Source organism: Canis lupus, chromosome 6 (genome assembly GCF_048164855.1).
Source record: "Canis lupus baileyi chromosome 6, mCanLup2.hap1, whole genome shotgun sequence".
Classification (NCBI taxonomy): Eukaryota; Metazoa; Chordata; class Mammalia; order Carnivora; family Canidae; genus Canis; species Canis lupus.
This window is the reverse complement of record NC_132843.1, coordinates 39,353,441-39,379,113: the sequence shown is the minus strand read 5'-3', so window position 1 is coordinate 39,379,113 and position 25,673 is coordinate 39,353,441. Positions and strand designations below refer to the sequence as shown.

The 25,673-nt window shown below is 39.2% G+C and overlaps 1 protein-coding gene across 5 annotated transcripts in view; it reads left to right on the top strand.

Moving 5' to 3' along the window:
• Window positions 1-25,673, top strand: part of ASH1L (ASH1 like histone lysine methyltransferase) — a 179,764-nt gene that overhangs the window by 55,338 nt on the left and 98,753 nt on the right. For all 5 annotated transcript variants that reach the window (XM_072829864.1, XM_072829860.1, XM_072829862.1 and 2 more), the window contains 2 exons: window positions 2,710-7,279; window positions 20,671-20,772. In XM_072829864.1, the coding sequence (XP_072685965.1) occupies window positions 2,710-7,279; window positions 20,671-20,772 (4,672 nt within the window). The remainder of the gene's footprint in view (window positions 1-2,709; window positions 7,280-20,670; window positions 20,773-25,673) is intronic.

Here is a 25,673-nt window from a genome sequence, read left to right as displayed (position 1 = left end):
TTATTCGGGTATATATTCATATTCCTTAATCCTGCTGTTTTCATTTAATAGTATATTGTTTTTTTTTTAAGACAATCTTCTTTTTTTTTTTTTTTTAAGATTTATTTATTTATGATAGACATAGAGAGAGAGAGAGGCAGAGACACAGGAGGAGGGAGAAGCAGGCCCATGCCAGGAGCCTGATGTGGGACTCAATCCTGGATCGCACCCTGGACCAAAGGCAGACGCTAAACCGCTGAGCCACCCAGGGATCCCCTTAATAGTATATTCTTGAAGAGCATCACATAGCAGTATGTTAGTATTTCCTTTTTTTTTTTTTTTTTTTTCTGTTTCATAGTACTCTGTTGTACACATATACTTAGGTTTACACAACCACTGTCTTTTAGATAATTGTTTTAGGGATTTGTCATTAAAATAATGGTAGGGGTGCCTGGCTGGCTCAGTGAAGGAGAGTGTGTGACTCTTGTTCAGGGTTATGAGTTTGAGCCCTACATTGGGTGTAGAAATTACTTAAAAATAAAATCTTCAAACAGTGGTACATTTTATAGCTTTCTGTAGCCATTCTGTTTCTGCCAGTGTGTCTTGGAATAGATCTCTCACAATGGGATTCCTTGGTCAAAGGTGTAGTTGATGCAGCTGATAGTTTCCTAGTTCTCAACAGTCATCCTGCTATAGGACTCACACCATGTTATGTGTTATTTGATTATGTTTTGGATATTTGATTATGTGTTGCTCTGCCTTATTTCATTGGTTTTTGTCTTTTCATATGTTGGTTCCATACTGTTTTCATGATTGAAGGTTTAAAAAAATATTTTAACATTTGATACAGTTATCCCCTTGTTTTTCTTTTTTGTGTGTGTTTGGGAGGGTGGGGAAAGGAAAAGGGAGAACGAATCTTAGGTAGGCTTTGCGGCCAGTATGAAGCCCAGTATGGGGCTCAATCTCACAACTCTTTTAAGATCATGACCTCAGCTGAAATCAAGAGTTGGACACTTAGCCAAGTGAACCACCCAGGCACCCCAGCTTTCTTCTTTTAGATTTTACTAGCTATTCTTGCTTGTCTATTTTTTCCAATGAATGTGATAGTTTTTCTTATTCCTGACAGAAATTTTTGTGGTATTTTTATTGGGATAGCATTAAATTTATTAATTTGTTTAGGGAAAAATCATCATCTTTATGTCTTCCTAATACAGAAACATAGTAAGTCTTTCTATTTGTTCAAGTCTTTCATTTCTATTTCATGATTAAAAGGAACTCTTTCTGTTAATTATACTTCAATTGTTTAAAAAAAAAAAAAAACACCTATGCTGAAACATGGGAAAAAAGAGAACTCTTTGTTATCCAAAAGTAAAACAGATTATTGTGTGAAGTAATGAATTCACTTGTAAAATATATGGTGAGGGGATCCCTGGGTGGCGCAGTGGTTTGGCGCCTGCCCTTGGCCCAGGGCGCGATCCTGGAGACCCGGGATCGAATCCCACATCAGGCTCCCGGTGCATGGAGCCTGCTTCTCCCTCTGCCTATGTCTCTGCCTCTCTCTCTCTGTGTGACTATTATAAATAATAAATAAAAATAAAAATATATATATATGGTGAGGATTCATGAACTGGATAACAATTTATGTCAATGACTTAAAAGTTACTTCCAGTCCTAGAATGTTATATAAAAATACAATCTAAAGAAAATGTGAATGTATTTCATTGTCTTTCTTATTCCTGTCATTTACGAGGGAAGTGGAGTGACTGATCATTCAAGACCATGAGCGAGGGGATCCCTGGGTGTCTCAGCGGTTTGGCACCTGCCTTTGGCCCAGGGCGCAATCTTAGGAGTCCCGAGATCAAGTCCTGCATCGGGCTCCTGGCATGGAGCCTGCTTCTCCCTCTGCCTGTGTCTCTGCCTCTTTCTTTCTCTCTATATATCTATCATGAATAAATAAATGAATCTTTAAAAAAAAAAAAAAAACATGAGAGAGAGAGCGCGTGCGAGAGCGAGCGCTAAAGGAGTAGAAATGGGTGGGGTTGTATCGCGCTGGTTGGAAATCTTTGAAATCAATGAAGGAGGTAGGCAGTGATCGATCGATTGTTTTAAAAGAGGACCATGGGGGGATCCCTGGGTGGGGCAGCGGTTTGGCGCCTGCCTTTGGCCCAGGGCGCGATCCTGGAGACCCGGGATCGAATCCCACGTCGGGCTCCCGGTGCATGGAGCCGGCTTCTCCCTCTGCCTGTGTCTCTGCCTCTCTCTCTCTCTCTCTCTCTCTCTCTGTGACTATCATAAATAAATAAAAATTTAAAAAAATAAAATAAAAGAGGACCATGGGATATTATTGTAACTAATAATATTTCTCTTTTCAAAAACAGTATATTTCTATGCCAATGTATATTTATTCAATTTAAAGTAAAGTGAGAGTAGACTGTTAATTTGCCTTTTTAAAAAATGTCAAAAATAATGGGGATATTTCTAAATACCAAGTAACATATAGGTTTATATGGTTGGTTGAAAGTCAACAAAGATAACATTTTGCTAGCCTCTGATAGCAGTAGAGAAACTCAAATCTTATGTCACTATAACGTTCATTAGGTTTTTTCAGAAAACACTATTGCCTTTTATCTGATAGTGATCAGTTGATTTGTTCAGTTGTAAGCTAAACTGAAATGACTGAAATGATAGGTTTATTCTCTCTCTGAAACCTTTTTCTTATTCAAATTTTAGGACCCTTCAAAGTTGTACAAGAAAACAGGTGATGTTGCAGCCGTTGAATGCCAATCTGAAGAGAGCATCCATCTTCATTCACAGGGAGAAAACAGTCCTTTGTCTAAGAAGCTTTCTCCAGGACACTCAGAGATGACAGATTACATGAATGCAGCATCATCTACTCTTGTTGGTAGCCGGGATCCTGATTTAAAGGATAGAGCATTACTTAATGGAGGAACAAGTGTAACAGAAAAGTTGGCACAGCTTATTGCAACCTGTCCTCCCTCTAAGTCTTCCAAGACTAAACCGAAGAAGTTAGGAAGTGGCACCAGCGCAGGATTGGTTAGTAAGGATTTGATCAGGAAAGCAGGTGTTGGCTCTGTAGCTGGAATAATACATAAAGATTTAATTAAAAAACCAGCTATCAGCACAGCAGTTGGATTGGTAACTAAAGATCCTGGGAAAAAGCCAGTGTTTAATGCAACAGTAGGATTGGTCAATAAGGACTCTGTGAAAAAACTAGGAGCTGGCACTACAGCGGTATTCATTAATAAAGACTTAGGCAGAAAGCCAGGGACTGTCACTACAGTAGGACTGCTGAGCAAGGATTCAGGAAAGAAGCTAGGAATTGGTATTGTTCCAGGTTTAGTGAATAAGGAATCTGGAAAGAAGTTAGGACTCGGCACTGTGGTCGGACTGGTTAATAAAGACTTGGGCAAGAAGTTGAGTTCTACTGTCGGTCTAGTGGCCAAGGACTGTGCAAAGAAGATTGTAGCCAATTCAACAATGGGATTAGTTACTAAAGACATGGGAAAGAAACTAGTGAGTTGTTCTATGGCAGGATTGGTCAATAAAGATGCCATAAACCTTAAAGCCGAAGCACTGCTCCCCACTCAGGAACCACTTAAGGCTTCTTGTAGTACAAACATCAGTAGTCATGAAAATCAGGAACTTTCTGAATCCCTGAAAGATAGTACCACCAGCAAAACTTTTGAGAAGAATGTTATACGGCAGAGTAAAGAAAGCATATTGGAAAAGTTCTCAGTTCGAAAAGAAATCATTAATTTGGAGAAAGAAATGTTTAACGAGGGAACATGCATTCAGCAAGACAGTTTCTCATCCAATGACAGGGGGCCTTATGAAACCTCAAAGCATGAAAAGCAACCTCCCGTGTATTGCACTTCTCCGGACTTTCAAATGGGAGCTGCTTCTGATGCATCTATGGCAAAATCCCCATTTAGTGCAGTAGGAGAAAGCAATCTCCCTTCCCCATCACCTACTGTATCTGTTAATCCTTTAACCAGAAGTCCCCCTGAAACTTCTTCACAGTTGGCTCCTAATCCGTTACTTTTAAGTCCTACCACAGAACTAATGGAAGACATTTCTGAATCCGTTGGGAAGAACCAGTTTACTTCTGAAAGTACCCACTTGAACATTGGTCATAGGTCTGTGGGTCACAGCATGAATATTGAATGTAAAGGGATTGATAAAGAGCTAACTGATTCAAAAACTGCACATATAGATATTCCAAGAATAAGCTCTTCCCTGGGAAAAAAGCCAAGTTTGACTTCTGAATCCAGTATTCACACAATTACCCCTTCAGTTGTTAACTTCACTAGTTTATTTAGTAACAAGCCGTTTCTAAAACTTGGTGCAGTATCTGCTTCTGACAAACACTGCCAGGTTGCTGAAAGCCTAAGCTCTAGTTTGCAGTCCAAACCATTAAAAAAAAGGAAAGGAAGAAAAGCTCGGTGGACTAAAGTGGTGGCAAGAAGCACATGCCGGTCTCCAAAAGGGCTAGATTTAGAAAGATCAGAGCTTTTTAAAAGTGTTTCATGTAGCTCACTATCAAATAGTAATTCTGAGCCAGCCAAGTTCATGAAAAACATTGGACCATCTTCATTTGTAGATCATGACTTCCTTAAACGCCGATTGCCAAAGTTGAGCAAGTCCACAACTCCATCTCTTGCTCTCTTAACTGATAGTGAAAAACCATCTCACAAGGCTTTTGCTACTCACAAATTATCCTCCAGTATGTGTGTCTCTAGTGACCTTTTGTCTGATATTTATAAGCCCAAAAGAGGAAGACCTAAAGCTAAAGAGATGCCTCAACTGGAAGGTCCACCTAAAAGGACTTTAAAAATCCCTGCCTCTAAAGTTTTTTCTTTGCAGTCTAAGGAAGAACAAGAACCCCCAATTTTACAGCCAGAAATTGAAATTCCTTCCTTCAAACAAAGTCTTTCTGTATCTCCTTTTCCAAAAAAGCGAGGCAGACCTAAGAGGCAGTTGAGGTCACCGGTCAAGATGAAGCCACCTGTACTATCAGTGGCTCCATTTGTTGCCACGGAGAGTCCAAGCAAGCTGGAGTCTGAAAGTGATAACCATCGAAGCAGCAGTGATTTCTTTGAGAGTGAGGATCAGCTTCAGGACCCAGATGATCTGGACGACAGTCATAGGCCGGCTGTCTGCAGCATGAGTGACCTTGAGATGGAACCAGATAAAAAAATTACAAAGAGAAACAATGGACAATTAATGAAAACAATTATCCGCAAAATAAATAAAATGAAGACTTTAAAAAGGAAGAAACTGTTGAATCAGATTCTTTCAAGCTCTGTAGAATCAAGTAATAAAGGGAAAGTGCAATCCAAACTCCATAATACAGTGTCAAGTCTTGCTGCCACGTTTGGCTCTAAATTGGGCCAACAGATAAATGTCAGCAAGAAAGGAACCATTTACATAGGAAAGAGAAGGGGTCGAAAACCAAAAACTGTCTTAAATGGCATTCTTTCTGGTAGCCCTACCAGCCTTGCTGTCCTTGAGCAAACTGCTCAACAGGCTGCCGGCTCAGCATTGGGACAGATACTTCCCCCTTTACTGCCTTCATCTGCTAGTAGCTCAGAGATTCTCCCATCGCCTGTTTGCTCTCAGTCTTCTGGGACTAGTGGTGGTCAGAGCCCTGTAAGTAGTGATGCAGGCTTTGTTGAACCCAGCTCAGTGCCATATTTGCATTTACACTCCAGACAGGGCAGTATGATTCAGACTCTTGCGATGAAAAAGGCCTCAAAGGGGAGGAGGCGACTTTCTCCTCCTACTTTGTTGCCAAATTCTCCTTCACACTTGAGTGAACTCACCTCTCTGAAAGAAGCTACTCCTTCTCCCATTAGTGAGTCTCATAGTGATGAGACCATTCCCAGTGATAGTGGAATTGGAACAGATAATAACAGCACATCGGACAGAGCAGAGAAATTTTGTGGACAGAAAAAGAGGAGGCACTCTTTTGAACATGTTTCTCTGATTCCCCCTGAAACCTCTACAGTCCTGAGCAGTCTTAAAGAAAAACATAAACATAAATGTAAGCGCCGGAATCACGATTACCTCAGCTATGACAAGATGAAAAGGCAGAAACGAAAACGGAAAAAGAAATACCCCCAGCTCCGTAGCAGACAGGATCCAGACTTTATTGCGGATCTGGAGGAATTGATAAGTCGGCTGAGTGAAATTCGAATCACCCATCGAAGCCATCATTTTATCCCCCGAGACCTGCTGCCAACTATTTTTCGAATCAACTTTAATAGTTTCTATACACATCCTTCTTTCCCCTTAGACCCCTTGCACTACATTCGAAAACCTGACTTAAAAAAGAAGAGAGGGAGACCTCCTAAGATGAGGGAGGCAATGGCTGAGATGCCCTTCATGCACAGCCTTAGTTTTCCTCTTTCTAGTACTGGATTCTATCCCTCCTATGGCATGCCTTACTCTCCCTCACCCCTTACAGCCACTCCCCTAGGATTAGGTTACTATGGAAGGTACCCTCCCACTCTCTATCCTCCTCCTCCTTCACCTTCTTTCACCCCCCCACTTCCTCCTCCTTCCTATATGCATGCTGGCCATTTACTTCTCAATCCAACCAAATACCATAAGAAAAAGCATAAGCTACTTCGCCAGGAGGCCTTTCTAACAACCAGCAGGACTCCCCTCCTTTCCATGAGTACCTACCCTAGTGTTCCTCCTGAGATGGCCTATGGTTGGATGGTTGAGCACAAACATAGGCATCGTCACAAGCACAGAGAACACCGTTCTTCTGAGCAACCCCAGGTTTCCATGGATGCTGGCTCTTCCAGATCTGTTTTGGAGTCTTTGAAGCGCTATCGATTTGGAAAGGAAACTGTTGGAGAGCGATATAAACATAAGGAAAAGCACCGATGTCATATGTCCTGCCCTCATCTCTCTCCTTCGAAAAGCTTAATAAATAGAGAAGAACAATGGGTCCACCGAGAGCCTTCAGAATCTAGTCCATTGGCTTTGGGATTGCAAACACCTTTACAGATTGACTGTTCCGAAAGTTCTCCAAGTTTATCTCTTGGAGGATTCACTCCCAACTCTGATCCGGCCAGCAGTGATGAACATACAAACCTTTTCACAAGTGCAATAGTGCAAGGCAGCTGCAGAGTTTCAAACCCTAACTCCAGTGGCCGGAAGAAATTAACTGATAGCCCTGGACTGTTTTCTGCACAGGACACTTCACTAATTCGGCCTCACAGAAAGGAGCCACTGCCTTCCAGCGAAAGGGCAGTACAGACCATGACAGGTAAGAGGGTTATTTTCTTGCCTTGTTATTTGTGTTGGAAAAGGAGATTATTTTACCCACAGGTTTCCTGATACGTGTATGTGGACCTTTAATAGACCTGGTTTTTGTTTTGGTTTTATAAGTAAATATGAAATGTCTTCAGAGTTCTCACTTTCATTAGATGTGAGAAGTAAGATAAGGCGTGTCTTTGCATTAATTTTGAATTTTGAGAAGAGATTGATTATAAAATTTTGGAAACCAGGGAAGATGATTCTTTCTTGTGCAAAAAGGCCATTAAATGGCTTCTTCAGTGATAAACGGCTCATAGATCTATGTTAGTAGCTGTGCAGAATTTTTAATATATGCTCACCTAATAATTATAAGTGATTTTAAGTTCTAGGAAGCAATGTTAACCCTGTATGTCTCATAATAAAAATCTACACATCAGCTTCATAAAAGATAACAATATTCAGAGGGACTTCATTGTGCAGTTATCTCTGCACATATCTCCCCATAAAAGCTGCTTCAATTGCATATAAAATGACAGGAAACAAAACTAGAGAATACATTTGTAACATCTACAAGCCTCTTAAGAATTGAAACAAAGAGGGATCCCTGGGTGGCGCAGCGGTTTGGCGCCTGCCTTTGTCCCAGGGCGCGATCCTGGAGACCTGGGATTGAATCTCACGTCGGGCTCCCGATGCATGGAGCCTGCTTCTCCCTCTGCCTGTGTCTCTGCCTCTCTCTCTCTCTCTCTCTCTCTCTCTGTGACTATCATAAATAAAAATTATAAATTTTTATATAAAAAATTATAAAATTTTATATATAAAAGAAAGAATTGAAACAAAGAGAGAAAATAAGGAACAGGAAGCAGTTGCCCAATCATGCAAAAAGCATTTCTAATCAGAAGTTCTGTCAGAGAGCTCAACCTTGGAGGTTTGTAAATTAACCCGAGGGAGTTCATACAACCTCTCTTGTTACAAGTAAAATTATGTGTATGTTTGCTTGTGTGTGTGTTTTCAGGAGAAAATGCATACGTTCCATCAGATTCTCCAAGTAAATTCTCTAAGCCACCATATCCATTTCTATAAAATGGTAATAATAGGGTAATCATGAGAAGTAATGAGATTATAGTGTTTACTGAAGGGATTTGCACATAGTAAGTACACAGATGTTAATTGGCAGTATTGTTCCCCAAAAGATTAAATACTTGTGCATAAGAGAAAATGATAAACCCCTCAGAGATAAGAGTTTTTGCTCCTGATGTTCATTATTCATAAACTTTAAAAAAATAAAAGCCATTTGGGTTGAGAAACTGAGCATTCTTTAGTTTTTAGCAATATAATAAGAGAAAAAATATTCCTAAATTTATCTTTAGGTTCATTCAACAAATATCTGCTAAATATTTCATTAACAACTGTTACTGAATATCTGTCTGCCAGGCATTCACTTTGTGGGCCTTTGTGATATAATGTTAGGGAATAAGGCACACAGGTTCATTGTTTTCATGGAACTTAAAATGAAAGAGTGGGGTAATAAAAAAATTCATGCATTAGGGTCACCTGGGTGGCTCAGGTGGAGATAGATCCTAGGGGTCCTAGGATCAAGTTCCGAGTTCAGTGTTGGGTTCCCCATAGGGAGCCTGCTTCTCCCTCTCCCTGTGTCTCTGCATCTCCCATGAATAAATAAGTAAAAAAGTCTTTTAAGATGTATGTATTAAATGTCACTATTAATTGATAAAATATATTAAAAAAAAAAAAGAACATGGTTCTGTGAGAGCATGGAATGGGGGCCTAACTCACCAAGCTGTCCCTGTGAAAGTAACTGTTAAACTGGTTGTTACCTGAAGGATGAGGAGCTAAGTTAGCTGGGGAAATAGGATTCTACTCATTCCTGTATTCATTTCTTCACTCCTTCCTTTATTACGTTTTAAAACATGTGGTGCTGTTCCAGTCACTGGCATATAGTAAAGACATGATGGCAGGCCTCATTAGCTTTCAGCTTTAGTGAAGGAAGACAGCATTGCAAGCACATAAAGGTATAATTGAGGAAAAATGCTGCCAGGTCCCTGTAACAGGGTCAAGGTGTGGCTCATTAGGGGTGGGGGACACCTATTTAGATAAAGTTATTAGTTGTAGCCCAGGGACAGAAAGTTGAAACTGAAAAGATGAGAACTCACTGGCTTCTCAGCTGAGGTTTAAGTAAAGAGCACATTTGAAGATCCTGGACTAAGGGCTTGGGTGTTAAAAAAAACTTAGTGGCAGGGTCACTGTCATAGGACAGGGACACAAAGGATGGCGCCAGACCATGTTTACAGAGTTTAGGTTTTATCCTAGGCTTAGGCAAGGGACAGAGGAGAATTGATTTTGGATTTGCTTTTCTAAAAGATCATTCTGGCTCATGTGTGAACACTTAACTGAGAGGAGAAAAATCAACTACAGGGAGACCAGTTTGTTTGCGGCACAGTGGTCTGTCTGGATGGCCCTTCAGCAAGCATGCTGGCAGACTTCTGTAGGAGCACTGGAGAGTCTGGTGCCAACTGCAGGAAGGCGCACTTTTTCGGAAGCACAGTTTGTTCTTTTAATCTTCGTAACCTTTAGGATGCCTTCAGAACATTCAAGTGGATATGTTGAGCAAGCAGTGGCAGATCTAGTTCTGGAGCTCAATAAAGATGTTTTGGCTGGAGATGGGGGCATTTCACTATGAGGTTTTGAGAAACTCTTTTCAGTATTGTTCACTGAAACTAAAAGGGCTTCTAGAAAAGATAAAGCTGGGAGCAGATTCTCCAGATGTATGCAACTTTGTAACCAGAGCACCAAGAAAAAAAATAGTTCTAGAAAATGCCAATAGCAGTTAAAAAGACAAGTTAAATTGTTTAATAAATAAAGAAATACAAAACATAGGATTTAACTTTTTAGGAAAATATGAAAGTAACTTGATAGGAGTATAAAAAAGGGTTGAAGTGCTCAATTGGAAGCACAAAATGTATTTCATTGGCAGATAAATAAAATGATGCCACATAGAGCTGGTCTGGCTTATTGTCCTTGTTTGGGTTTTTTGCCATGAATATTGGGGGAAACCACAGGATAAGTACTCGCTGGAGCTAAGAAGAGGACTATGAGATTAATGGGCACTGTGAAGAGAAGTACATTGCTCCATGGTTCGCTCCATTTAGTTTGTGTTAGTATCTTCTCTTCCACTGTTAACTTGGTGCTTCAGAACATTAATGTGCTTTGAAAAATCATGTGTGGACTTGTACAATTTCCATATTGTCCTGGAATTCTTCTTATCAGTTGTGTTTGAGCTGTTTCATTATACTATAAAAAAGATTATACATTTTTGAACTGTTGGTGTGTCTGTCATCGTGTGATGGATGGTGCCTCCCCTAAAGAGGGCCTAGGACAACCCTGAGGGGTGGCAGTATTTAAAGTAGTGGTTAACAGCCATCAGCCTTTGGTTTATCTGGGACCCCTTGTGATCTCTTCTGTTTTTAAAAAATTAATTGCTAAAGTTTGAAAATCTAGAGTTTTCACAAAAAAGCAGACTTTCACAGAAGTCTGCTTTTCTTTAAAGGAAAAATCAGAACATGTGGCAATAGTTTATCCACATTTCCTGGATGACATCAGTGGCTGTGTCTCAGTAGTGGCAGTCCCCCACTCCCTCCTCCTCCCGTTGGGATATGTATTCTTAAATTCCCCTCAGTCCTCACAGTTTCCAGTAGGATGCTGTACCCAGCCTGGTTCAGGTGTTCAAGTAGAGTACCTGTCTCCAAGGAACATTTTAGTTCCTTGAGGCCTCTAAGAGTTATGAGGAGCTTAGAAAAGGTGAGGAGGGATTGAGGTGGAGGTGAGTGAGAAGGCAGATGAGGTAGCTGAGTGTATTATCTACATAGACATTAGACTCACTCAAGAGATCACGTACAGGAGGTAAACTGAAAGAGTAAATGTGAGCCTGGTTTCAGGGTCCGCAGGACATGACATACAGGTCTGATACAGGAAAATATCTACTTTAAGAGTAAGAAATTTGTCTCTTTCCCCTTTAAAGAAATAACAAAACATTAAGATCTCTGACATCAGTTCTGACACTAACTTCCTGTCACTAACTGGGTGTCCTACAGTTCAGTTCTGATACTAGCTACCGGGAGTTAGGAACGACCCTGAGAATTAAGAGCAAAGTCCTTCAAAAGAGACTGACCTCCCTTACTGTGCCTGAGCAAGTCTTGTCTGTCTAGCCTGCCACAAATTTGAGGCTTCCCACAACCCCTCAGTTTTGATATTTTGGTAGAACGACTCAATTTACAGAAACCACTGTATTTAGGATTACAGTTTTATTATAGAGGATGCAGATCAGGAATTGAAATTCATAGGGCAATGTCTAGGGTGGAGAAGGGAACACACCACTTCCTTGCCATCTTTTTGTGGGATCTGGGTATGTCACCCTCCCAGCACATCACTGTGTTCACCAATCAAGATGCAACACCAGAACTGTGGGGTTAGAGTTTTGATTGGGCTACGTAGGCACGACAGATTAAATCACTGACTGTGTGATTGAACCCAGTCTCTAGCTCACTGTAGATTGGGCTAGCCCAAAATTTCAGCACTCTAATCCTGTGATTGATCTTTCCAGTAAGCAGCCCCATCACGGAGGCTATGGGGGGGTGGAGACCTTAAGTCACCTCTTTGGCATAGCACAGACACTTCAATCACTCAGGAAATTCCAAGGGTTTTTGAAGCTTTTGCCAAGAATCCAAGACAAAGAACAGATAAATTCTTTATTATAACCAGTCTTAATTCTTCTGTTAATTAGCCTGTATCTTGGAACCTCTTCATCTTCTTCACAATCACTTTTTTGATAAGTATATCTTGATTTTTTTTTTTCTTTTGAGAGAGCGCAAAAGGAGGAGGGACTGGGGGAAAAGGCTCCCCGCTGAGCAGGGAGCTGAATATGAGGCTCAATCCCCATTCCCTGGGATCACGACCTAAGCCAAAGGCAAACGGTTAACTGAGCCACCCAGTCGCCCTAAACTTTTTTATTTTATTTATTTTTTAAAAAGATTTTATTTATTAATTTATAGAGACACAGAGAATGAGAGGCAGAGACACAGGCAGAGGGAGAAGCAGGCTCCATGCAGAGAGCCCAACGTGGGACTCGATCCAGGGTCTCCAGGATCACTCCCTGGGCTGCAGGCGGCGCTAAACCGCTGCGCCACCAGGGCTGCCCAAACTTTTTTATTTTAAATTGACCTCGGTCTTCAGCTGATATTTCTTCTGGACATACTTTGGAGATAGATTTGTTATACATTAATTGGCTAAAATATCCAAAAAACTACTTATATATACCATATATTACAAAATTGCCAAGTACCTTCTGAACATTATCCTGAAATAGCTTCTAGTGGCCAAAGCAGGAATAGGTAAGGCAACAAAGTTAATAATGACAAAATTGGATTATAATGTAAAAAATATGGTGAATACCCACTAGTCCATGTTGATATAAATAAATGATTGTATGGGATGCCTGGTTGGCTCAGTTGGAAGAGCATGCGACTCTTGATCTCAGGGTTGTGAGTGCATTCCCCAGTTGGGCATAAAGCTTACTTGGGGGGGAAAAATACAAATAATTGATTAAATCAGTGGAGGAAAGGGACAAACCCTCCTTAATAAGAATTCCAAGTTATTGTATGTTGACTATCCTCTTTGAAGAGGTAGAGCTTAATTCATTAACCCTCCTCTTTAATATGGACTGAACTTAGTGAGCTAATGCCACATAACAATACAGAAAGGATAAAATAGTAACTTTATAGTGGAGAGACCTAGCGGACAGCACTTAATCGGAACAAGTTCAACATGACCAATGATAGATAAATTATGATGATACCCTCTAATATGAGTTAATTAGAGGGTTCCTTTGTTCTCTGGTATTCTTTCCAAAAATTCACAGCACAGGTATTCTTTACAGAAACACAACCCCAGTCTAGTAATACTTAAGCCAAAAAAGGGGTAGGGGGTGGGTGCCATTGTACAAAATATGTGACCAGTACTCCTCAAAAGTAATCCAGGACCTGAGAAAACAAGGGAAGTCTGAGAAACTGTCTTAGAGGAGATTAAGGAGACATGACAACTAAATACAATGTGATATCCTAGCTTGAACTCTAGAAGAGGAAAAGGTTGTAAGTGGAAAAATTCTATTGATGTTAATTTCATAGTTTTGGCAAATGTACCATAGTTATATAAGAGGTTAACATTAGGGGAAATTGGGTAAAGGATGTATGAGAAGTCTCACTTTGTACTGTCTTTACCATCTTTCCTAAATTTAAAATGATTCCAAAACAACCAGTTTAGTTTTTTTCTTAAAGCAGAGACTGGGGTGCCTGGGTGGTTCAGTTAATCATCTGCCTTTGTCTCAGGTCATGGTCTCAGGGTCCTGTGGTCAAGCCCTACACCTCTGGCTCTCTGCTCAGGAGAGAGTCTGCTTCTCCCTCTCCCTCTGCCCCTCCCACTTGTGTGTGTGCACGCTCTCTTTTTTTCTCTCTGAATCTCAAATAGATAAATAAAATCTTTTTTAAAAAAGGACTAATTCTTGAGTAAATCCTATCTCAAACTGATAACTAAAGAAAAATAATAAAAATGTTTGTATTAAGTAGTTTAATGTGTTTGTTGTTGCAAAACAGGCATATCTGATTGTGTTGATGTGAATATGAAGAAAATAAATGAAATTAGATCAGGGGCACAGGCAGGAAGAATAGTCCTTTCTAGGTAGTCTAGAGCAAGGTAGCTAACTTTCTCTTGTTTCGTAGATGGGCAAACTGACAATTACTTGAGCAGATTTGGACTAAACAAATTAAGTTGCATAAAGCTTTAAAAAGAGTAACAATAACAAAAAAAAAAAAGAGTAACAGATCTAGTCATTTTATAAATGATAACTTATGTGGTGGTTAGCTTATTTTAACTTAGGTGCTTTTCTGTAGTAACTGTTACAGACTAACAGTCTAAGACCTGCCTGATGCACATGAAATTATAGTGATTTCACAGGTAAGCCAGGCGTTTTGGCTTCATCCAGTCCTCATAACTAATTCTGGTTAAGTATTCGTGTTAGTAAAAAAAAAAAAAAAAAAAAAGTATTTGTGTTAGACATAAGATAGGCCTAATGAAAACAAGTGTTTCTGACCTGGAGAACACATATTCTATCCCTATTCTTCAGCATTTTCAACTCATGGCTGGCTGTACATGTCAGAATCTGCAACCTGATTTCAGAAATGAGAGCAGTAGCATGGAGTATTTCCAAATTTTAGCTTACAAATTATAGAATGTGTAAATACATATATACATACATACATGATATGTTTTGATAATTATTTTATCCCCCAAGAATAAATTAGAGCTAAGTTTTCTTTTTTTTTTTTTTAAGTTTTCATTTTGTTTGGAAAAAGAGTAGGCTCACTGTTAAAGCATAATAGTTGAACAAAATAGACTGTTTTGTTTTCTCTTTAACTGATTGTACACATTAATCAGATTTTTCTGATTTATGACCATTTCACTAGCATGAAGTATAAAGAAAGGTACACCCAAAGTGAAGTGTGAACATGTGGAGATGAAGTCAGAAAACTGATTGTGGTGGTTTATGCAGTTCTGGGGATTTCCAGAGGAATTCCATTTCAGTGAATGATCTAATTTGTACATTATGAGAAATAGCCTAATTAGAGGGGAAAAAACAGACTTTTTAGCTTAAAAATCACCAGCATAAGCTCTGAATCATTCTCTCTTGTAGTGCATTTAATTGGTGACTCAGATGAAACGTATTGCTCTCAGTAAATATATTTCCCACAATTGGAAACAGCTGTTTTTATCATGGACCCAACTTTTATCTCAGCACTCAGCTCATTCAAGAGGAGCTTTCAGGGCTCCTGAGCTGTGAACCACAGCAAAGGATTCAGAATATGAATCTGGAAACAGAAAAACCTCATCGGAAGCTTCCAGATAGTTTGGTATTTTATGTTTATATTCTTTTACTATGGTATTCTTTTTTTTTTTAATGGTATTCATTTCTATTATAACCTGTTTTTATTCATTTACTGTACAAGAAAAACTGCAAATAGGCCTGATTTGTAAATGATAACGTAAGCTTCTTTCTTAAAATTAAAATTTTACAATTATTAGTTTTGGTGGGAAGGAATGATTTAAATGTGAGAAATTGGTTTTAAATATGTGATTTTAAAATAAATGTATATCATCTATAAGCTGGCTACAGCATGGTATCCTTCCTTATCTGGTACAGTTAATCTGTTTTACCGTAGCTTACCCAAAGGTATTTCTAGCACTAGACACATCAAACAGGGGCACCTGGCTGGCTCAAGGAGCATGTGACCATTGATCCCAGAGGTCATGAGTTCAAGCCCCACGTTAGGTGTAGAGATTACTTTAAAAAAATACTTAAAAAAAAAAAAGGAAAGAAATAAACATCAAACAATCTGCTCACCCAAACTATTCCCTAGTTTCTTGGGTCTTTAGTGCTGAGCACCCTACAGGGCATGACCAGCATTCATAACTATAAGTTATGAAAGTTCTCATAGTGGATTTACACTAAAGAAATACGTGTTTTATCCAAGCAGCTGTTGGTTTTATTCACTGTGTCCTTTTGTTAATTTATATTTGGAAATTCCTCATTTTTAACCTAGGATACTTGGGGCTTCAAAGAAGTACTTAGGTTGGATTATTATTCCAGTTTTTTCTTTGTGATGGCTCCCCCACCCACCCACCCACCCAACAATTATCAGTGGGAATGCTGATACCTCAGTCCATTTGACTCTGTCCACACACCTAGGCATCTGTAAATGTTGTATTTCTTTTTTATCTTAGATTGGTTTCAGTTCCTCCTGTGTAGACATCAAGCAAGATCTTTTGTGACAAATGAACTTCAGAACAGCTTCTTGGTTACCACCTGTTTTTGTGCATAACAGAAGGATTTCTAGATTCTTATCCTTTAAAATCCAGTTATATTCTTTTTTGTTTTCTCAACTTTCTGTCATTCTTATCCATGATTTCATCTTCTGGTTTTGCTCTATAAGTGCTATCTTTTCCCCTTTTTGTCAAATTTTACAAAGATAGTTCCCCAAAATCTGTCTTTATGTTTATGTTTAAAAGCTCATTGACTAGTGGCCAAGTAAAATCCAGAGACCGTGTAGTTAAAACAGCTTCCAAGGTTCCCTCACATGTCTGAGTGTGTTCAATTCTTATTCCCTCATTATTTTCCCAATTTATATTCTCTCTTCAGTTTCCCTCCTTACTGATAGTCTGCCTTCTGTTTTACATGAAGGCCTCTGATTTTCCAACTGAAGGAAACGAATGTATGTGTAGTAATCACCTTATATTTATGCTGAAGTGTAGTTTTATTTGGGTACTTATTTTGTTATTTATCTATAATTTCTGCTTCATTAATGTGTGTGGCATTTGTAAACCTAGTTCTGAAGCTGCCAGATATCTGATTAATGAGACACCCACTAGTGTTTCTACCCAATAGTTTTGTGAATTGAGAAATTTCATTTATATCCTGTTTCCTTCTGAAGTACTTAATTATTTGGCTTTATACTTATTGAAATGAGAAATGATGGGAACTCTCTTGATAAGTAAAATTATATGTATTCTCCATGTGTGTTCTTGAACTGGAATCCATACAAACCTTTTGTCCTACAAGGAGTGGAGAGGCTTCATTTGTCCCCCCAGGCAGACTGATGTGACCACTGATGAGACGTGAACAAACCCGTGTCACATGACGGAGACCGCCATAGAGCAGTCACCACCCTGAGGAGTCCGCCATGCTGTCGAAGATGTGAGGAGCAAGCAGGGGAAGCAGACAGCGGCACTCGTTCTGAACAGAGCTGAACAAATTCTGGTGCCTCCTGTGGGCACAACGGTTTTATTGATATAATCCAGAGCATAACCCTAGCCCTGGAGAAGCTGTGCTGAAGAGTCAGTGGATTCAAGATTCACTTCAGAGGTGGTTTTTCCAACCTTGGGGGTACCTACGAGCCTTGGAGGTACCTGTCTTCCTCCTCCTTCCCTGTCGGACATGCTGCTTTTACCAGCACTTCTTCATGTTTAAGAATAATGCTTGATAGTCTACATTAATTCCATTTCCTAAATGGACATAAGTCCCTGCACTTCTTTAATTGTTATTTTAATATCAAATAGTTGCCTACACATGTCAGTGATGTTTTTAAGTAATTAGGATCTAAAAATGTATGATAAACCTAAGAGGCCAATTTATAATTAGTGTAACATTTCTAAAAACCTTTCATTTTTTCACATTACCTCACTTTGGAGTTCACATTAGCCATGTGAGTTAGAGTGCTTTATCAAACCAACATTTGAGTATGTTTACTCACCTAGATCTCATAATCTGATTCATAGCAGAGTCAGGATTCACACTCAGGACACCTTACCCCATGGTGATGTACTTAACACTCTACCACACACAGCTCTGTGCTGAACTCATTCTGTTTTAGGTTTTAAAACATGGATATATTGGTCTCTTTTGAGATGGACTTGCTTGTTCTCTCTGGGTGTTACTTTGCTCTTCCCCAGCCACCCAGCTGCACAGTATGTTTTTGGAAGTGTTGGAGATAATATTTGTAGATTTCCTAAGATTTCTGCTGTTAGGCCAGTTTGACCCTGGCCATGTTGCTACCTCATGCATATAAGTTTTGATCATCATTTTCCAGTCTTAATCTTGGTTGCTCTACATCATTAGGTAACTTTTTTCAGGTATTCTCATCTCAGTGTCCTATAAGCAACATTTTTAAATGAAATAAGGATCTAGATCTGATGATTACCAAACCCAAGAGATCCGTATCTCAGGGATACCTCCTTATTCCCCTTAAATACGGAATATTGTTAAGAACATCTCTGCTTTTTGTGAAAAGGGAATTCAAAAAGACTTTTAAAATGAAAAATGAAAACCATCCTGAATGAAGTTTTATTCCAATCTTCTATTAAATCCTAAGAATAGGCTGCTGGCCTCCATTATTTTCAGGAAATGAAAAGTGGCTCAGAAGCTAAGTGAGCTAAGCCATGTCTCTCTCAATTGTTTCAGTTTCTCAGGAATTGCTGTACAATGCTGCCAATAACGATCTCCGGGGATCTGACCCCCATTCCACCTCCCACTGCCTCCTCTGCAGCTCCAGATGCCACCAAAAGAAGGAGCTTTGAAGAAAGTGCCTGTACCCTCTTTTACCCTGAGGTGGGTGAGGCCAGGCAGGGTGATTCTCAGGATATCCTGATGATCAAAGGTACAGTTGAAGCCTTCATCAAGACTTTCTTGAAGATGACCAAGAAATTTGGGAAACGTTACCAAATAGCCTAGAAACTGAAGACGGAGCTCAAGAATGGATGGCACAAATGCCATCTGAAATGTAGTACATGATGACATTCAAGACCTTAGATCAGCTCCTTGAGGGCAGATGTATGCTGTTTTTATATCTCTCCCCCACCTCATAATGCTTAGCATAAGACCAAGCATATAAAGTATACTCAATAAGTGCTAGTTTATGACTGAGAGAGAAGACTTTATAAAAAGTACTCTCCAACCCCACCTTTTCCTAGTAGTTAATCTAAGATTGCCCATTCATCAGGAGAATAGTGATAGAGTGTTCACTGATGTCTCAAGCTTCTTGGCCACTGTTATCTTCTGTCTTGGCTGTGTGTTTGAGTAGGAAATATTTATCTGTGCAGTGTATGAATTTTTCAATATTAATACTTACAAAGTTATGTCTGGACCAATGCCTGGGCTTTTGCCTCTTAGTTATTTTTATTGTGGGGTTGTGTGTGTGTGTGTGTGTGTGTGTGTGTGTGTTTAAGATCTTACTTATTAGAGAGAGAGCGCACGAGCATGAGTGGTGGGGAGAGGAAGAGGAAGAATGAGAAGCAGACTCCTCACTGAGCAGGGAGACAGGACCCCAGGGTCATGACCTGAGCCACCCAGGTGCCCCTTTATTGTGGTATTTAGCTCTTTAATGGAAATCTTACCTACACCACAATCCGGGGGATTTATTGTACTCTTGGTTTTTAAACTCCCTTTGTGTTCATTTTTAAATTTCAACAATAAACAGTCTTGCTTTTTGATTAGGTCTCACAGTAGTAACTGTGTTTGAGAAGTAGGATGTACTGTCACGATAACAATTTCCCAAAAATCTAACTTGTTACTCTTGAATGGCAATATGTGGTCCTATATCTCACCTGGGCAATGCTAAAAGAGGGTTTACAATGATGTGCTTTAAGATACTACATAAATAAAACAGAGCTCAAGTTTTGTTATCTCTCAGAGAAAGGGAAATACTAGAAACATAGTTCTGTTCATTTCTTCTCAAGATTGTTCTTCATTCACTTAGTCACATCTTCATTAAGGAGTTAGCTCTCCTTTAGAGGCAGAACTTAAAAATCTTCAAGTATTTGATTTCTTGCACCTTTCTTGTACCTTGCTAGTTATGTGTAAGGCTTTCTATTTGTAATTTCTTTTCATGTTAAAAGTGAACATTTCATGGTACTGCTAGTTTTTGGACAAACCTAAGAGGTGGACATTCATTATGTATTCTCAATAGCTGGCTTTTCTGATAAGGAATCTAGTATCAGAACCAAGTATATTTTATTCAGAAAAAAAAATCTTTCTGAACTTTTCTTTTGAGTAAGCAATGTGTTAAATTATACTGCATTGATTAGGGGTTTTGGCAAAAAGTGTGTGACTTTTTGAAAAGAAATTGTCTTTATGAGCTCCAATAATCCAGGAACTTTACGTGCACAGCTTTAAAGTAGGCTTGGTGTATTTCATGGACAAATTAGTTACCAGTTCTTCCAGAATATGCTGTTGAGGAAATATACAGACTATGAAAGTGACTTCTACGGAGTCGATTGCATATACGGGTTTAAGGTCTGACTCAGATTCTCACTTCTGATTCTAGCAAATGAAATGCTCAGTTGGACCTGCTTTCTCACATTAGTCATCCCTAATTAATTACATTATAAATTTTGTCAGTTCATATGATGAATCTGAATTGATTATCAGGAACAGGCATTAGAATATTGCTAGTCATCTTTATCAATAAATATCTTAATGATATGTTTCATAGTGGTGATACATAAAAACTAAATTGTATATTCTGTTCATTCTTCCACTAAAACTAGTTTTTCCTCTGTTAATGTAACAGGAGAAATTTATGTATATGAGACCTGTGAAATTTTGTCGGCAGCACATAGTATGGTTTGTCCTCTGCTTATTGTCTACTTATTGTCAGCTTAAAAGTTGTATTATTGCAGGGAATGGCAGTGACAACAACTAAAATATTGCAGTTCTGACACAGAATGGTTTGACTTTATTTTATATTTGAATTTTTCTATAATTTCTATCTTTTCCTCTCTCTCCAGGTTCCCAGCCAACCTCAGATAAGTCTTCCCAGCGACCATCAGAGAGCACAAACTGTAGCCCTACCCGGAAGAGGTCTTCATCTGAGAGTACTTCTTCAACAGGCAAGTAATATTTGTTTTACCAGATTTTAACTATAATTCCCATTTGTGACTTATGAACATACTTAAAATATGATACTATAAACTTTTACAACATAAATTACAATTTATATTTACATATGATATTGTAGAAAAAATAGACGGAGTTGTCAGATATGTGAATGAGCAAACGTACACTAAAACAGTGTCCTCATCTTCTCTTTCCTGCTTCTTAAGTCCAAGTAGGCTTACTCCCAGAGGTATAGTGGTTTTGATGTGATCCAAAGGGAATAACTCAAAATGACTAGGTAAAAGAGTAGGCAGACACAAAAATAGAGGGGTTTTGTTTTTGTTTTTTAAGATTTTTAAAATTTATTTGACACAGGGAAAGAGCTCACGCAAGCAGGGGGAGCAGCAGAGGGAGAGGGAGAAGCAGACTCCTCAATGAGCAGGGAGCCTGATCCTGAGCCAAAGGCTTAACCAATTGAACCACACAGGTGCCCCAAAAACAGAGATTTTAAAAGTTGAGGTAAAGGAGTATGTGGTATTATAGAGCAGTGTGGATTCGAACTATTTAATAAAGACTTGGCTATATGTATAAAATTATTTTAGTAAAGCAAGAGTTTCCAAAGTAATATTCATAATTCTCTGAGATATGCAAATAATTTATGAGGTTATAAGAAGAATCTCTGTTACTATTTATTTCAACCTCAACTTTTAAAATGTGCAATGTTGGGATGCCTGGGTGGCTCAGTGGTTGAGCGTCTACCTTTGGCTCAGAGCATGATCCCAGGGTTCTGGGATCGAGTTCCACATCAGGCTTCCTGCATGGAGCCTGCTTCTCCCTCTGCCTGTGTCTCTGCCTCTCTCTGTGTGTCTCATGAATAAATAAATAAAATCTTAAAAATAAATAAATAAGATGTGTAATTTTATATGTTTTAAATATATATAACATCTTAATAGAGTATATCATATTTATGTAGTTCATACATTTAGATTATGCTGTCAATTTTCCCTTTTTACCAATTGCGTGGTTACAAAAACAAAACGTTATATGTGCATGTATGTATGTATGTATGGTAATATGTCTGCCCTGTGTTTGAGGATTGCAGAGGAAGAAGTCCTTTATAATCTATCTGTATCATCAGGAGACATGGGCAGCGGTAGGGTCATTCCAGGCAACAGCAGTAACATGTAAAGGGGAGAATAATCAGTTTAAGAAACTAACTAAAAGAACCAGCATGGTTAGGTTAAAGGGACTGAAGATGCGGCTGGAAAGGCAGGTAGGGTACCTTATTAATAACACTCGAGAACCACTGAAAGTTCTAGGCAAGGAATTGACAGATCATTTCTTGGCTTTCTATCATGTTTTTTAATTGGGAGATCACTTGTGACTGATGATCAGAAATCTAATTCCTTCATCAATTCAAGGCTACCCTGTCAAATCATAGCTGTATCATACTTACTGAATTTATCTGATGATGAGTTTCAACATATTTGAAGCTTTTTATTAGCACCATTGTGCCAGAGGTACAGTTGAACTCAAGCAACAGTGAGGATTTGTCTCTCAGTATGCTCTGTTTTCATACTATTTCAGAGAGATTCTTAAATATTGAGTGACTATGTTTGACGACTAGCATGTAGTGAACTGCAGCCTGTGGACCAGATGAGATACAGCTTAGTGCAGCCCTCAGCTAAAAATTTTTACTTTTTTCTTTTTCTTTTTTTTTTAAGATTTTATTTAGGTACTTGGAGAGAGAGCTCTAGCTGGGAGAGAGGAGAGAAGTAGGGATGAAGGAGAGGGAAAAGGAGAGAATTTCAAGCAGAATCCCCATAAGCACAGAGCCTGAGGCAGGCCTTGATCCCACAGGCCTGAGAGATGATGATGACCTGAGCAGAAACCAAGAATTAGACACTTAACTGACTGAGCCACCTAGGCGCCCCTGTTTTTATATTTTTAAAGGGTAGCTTAATAAAACAAAGGAGAAAGGAAAAAAGTGTTTGTGAGACCTCACATGTGTCTTCAAAAGCCTAGAATATCTACTATTGAGCTTTTTACACAAAAAGTTTGCCAACCCCTGAGAAGAAAGAATGAGGTTTCAAGGAGATAGCCACAAAGAAAACCACCAAAATATTTCACTTTAGTAAACGAAAGAAATTAACACCTAGATCCATAAAGTTACTCTTACCATAATACTGTTTTATTCATTCAAAAAATATTTATTGAGAGTAACTGAATACTGAGCACTGGAAATATAAACATGAGTGAGATAAAGTTCCTGCTTTCAAGGATTCAGACACTTTTTTTTTTTAAGATTTTATTTATTTATTAATGAGAGTCACGGGGAGAGAGAGAGAGGCAGAGACACAGGCAGAGGGAGAGGCAGGCTCCATGCAGGGAGCCTGATGCAGGCTTCGATCCTAGGGCTCCAGGATCACATCCTGGGCTGAAGGTGGTGCTAAACCACTGAGCCCCCCGGGGTTGCCCCAAGGATTCAGACACATTCACCATTGAAAGGTATATTCAATTCTGTGATGGACCAGTGTTACAAGGGACTCCAGCACTTAGCATGTGCGTGACTAAAGATGTCCCTGAAGATGTGACACATATACTACTGTAACTTGCTTCAGCATGTGGGGCAAAGTAAAGAATAAGAATGTGTTTAACACACTGACAATAACATTCCCAAAGAAAGGCACAAAACCATACAAGAGAATGCTATTTTTGGAGAGCAGTACATTGTTTGATGTTACTAGTGTGTGAAAGAGATCATGCGATTATAGTGGAGAGTGAGGTTGTAAAAGTAATAGACTGGACCCCATACTGGCATAGGCTTTTTTTTTTTTAATGTTTTTAAAGACTTTTATTTATTTATTTGACAGAGAGAGAGCGTGAGTGCGAGCACAAGCAGGGGGAGGGGCAGAGAGAGGAAGAAGCTGAGCAGGGAGCCCCACAGGGGACTCTATCCCAGGACCCTGAGATCATGACCTAAGCAGAAAGCAGATGCTTGACCCACTGAGCCACCCACGCGCCCCTGGCATAGGCTTTTTTGTTTGTTGTTTGTTGGTTAGTTTTTCATTTGAACGAGTTGAAACCTGATTGTGGAGGCAGTTGGGAGCCACTGAAGGATTTTGACCAGGGAAGATAAAAATTATTTGATATATTGTATAATTCAGATAATGGCTTCATGTTTGGATATGTTCAATTTGAGCAGCATTTGGGCTGATGAGGTGGAGGTGTTAGCCATTTGGAAGGGGAGGCTTATAGTTTGAGCCGGGATCACTGGTAGAGATGCAGACCTAGCAGTATGTAATAGAAACTTTAACCTGACCGTAAGTGAGCTAACCCAGCAAGGATGGCAGGAATGCAGATTTAAGAAGCATTTGCATTGGAGAGAAGTGGAAGAAACGATGTCAGTGATTACATAAAAGCTTTGGATAGATTTATTTTTTTTAAGGTTTTATTTATTTATTCCTGAGAGACACAGAGAGAGAGGTAGAGACACAGGCAGAGGGAGAAACAGGCTCCCTGTGGGGAGCCCGATGCGGGCTCGATCCTGGGACTCAGGGATCATGCCCTGAGCCAAAGGCAGACGGTCAACCACTGAGCCACCCAGGCACCCCTAGATTTCTTTTATATAGAAAATCAAAGACCACATGTGGTAGAAGCCTTTTAATGTCAGATTTCACAAGAGGTCAAGAAAGATTTGGAAAGTATTAATAATTGGGGAAATGATTTTTATAAAGCCAGGCTGCATGTGGAGAGAAAGCAGTTTGCTTGAAAAGGGACTGCTAGAATTCAGGTAGCCTTAGTATAAATTTGAGCCCTTTATTTCCAGCAATGAGGTAGATTAGATGTATAGAGCAAACAAACGACATTCTTTATACCTAAAAATACTAGATAAGATATGGAAAACATTTCTTAAAACATTGCTGAATTTTGAAATAAGTAGGAAACAAATTTTCAGAAAGCTTGATTCAACAGCACTGAAGATATTAGAGCTGCTTGACATCTGCCATTTTCCTTGTGGCATAGGGCCTGAGTAGCACAGAAGTTCACTTCAGATTTCCCTGCATAAATCTGGCATTCCTTCAAGGTGACATTTACCAGGGTAAGAATAAATGGAAACAAACCCATCACAGAAGAAGGCGGTTCCTTGTTTCAGTTTGGCTTTGGAAAGAGCTGGAAAAGGAGCTCCTTTCCACAAGCTCATTCTTACCTCCTGTCTCACATGCAGATTTATATTGCCTTGGGACCCAGAAAAAAATTAATGAAAACTTGCTGTTGAGTGATAGTGCCCTGAGTTCTTCCAGAGCCAAATGCAAATTTAATTCCTATTCAGTATAAACATAAGTGTTTTTGATCAGCATATCCTCAATCTTGGTTGACCTAGCATTCTCATTTACTCCAGTTGCACAAGAATGACACCCTTTATTTGTTTTGAAAAACAAATCGCTCAGTCAGAACTATGTCCTAACCTTCTAGTTACAGACAAAGAAATATGTGTGGAGATCATCTGTTCATCTGTTCAGTAATTAAGATATGTAAACAACTGAACAAATACAATTTTGTGCAAGACATGGCCCATCCTTGAGCTAACACTCTGCTTTGAAATAAATCCAAAAAAAAAAAAAAAATGAAATAAATCCAAAGGGATAGGGGATCCCTGGGTGGCTCAGCAGTTTAGTGCCTGCCTTTGCCCCAGGGCGTGATCCTGGCGTCCTGGGATCGAGTCCCACATCAGGCTCCCTGCATGGAGCCTGCTTCTCCCTCTGCCTGTGTCTCTGCCTCTCTGTGTGTGTGTGTCTCTCATGAATAAATAAGTAAAATCTTAAAAAAAAAAAAAAAAATCCAAAGGGATAAATGCACTAAAAGGGATAATACATAAAAATATGATTTTATTGATGGCTGTAGTCATTGTAAT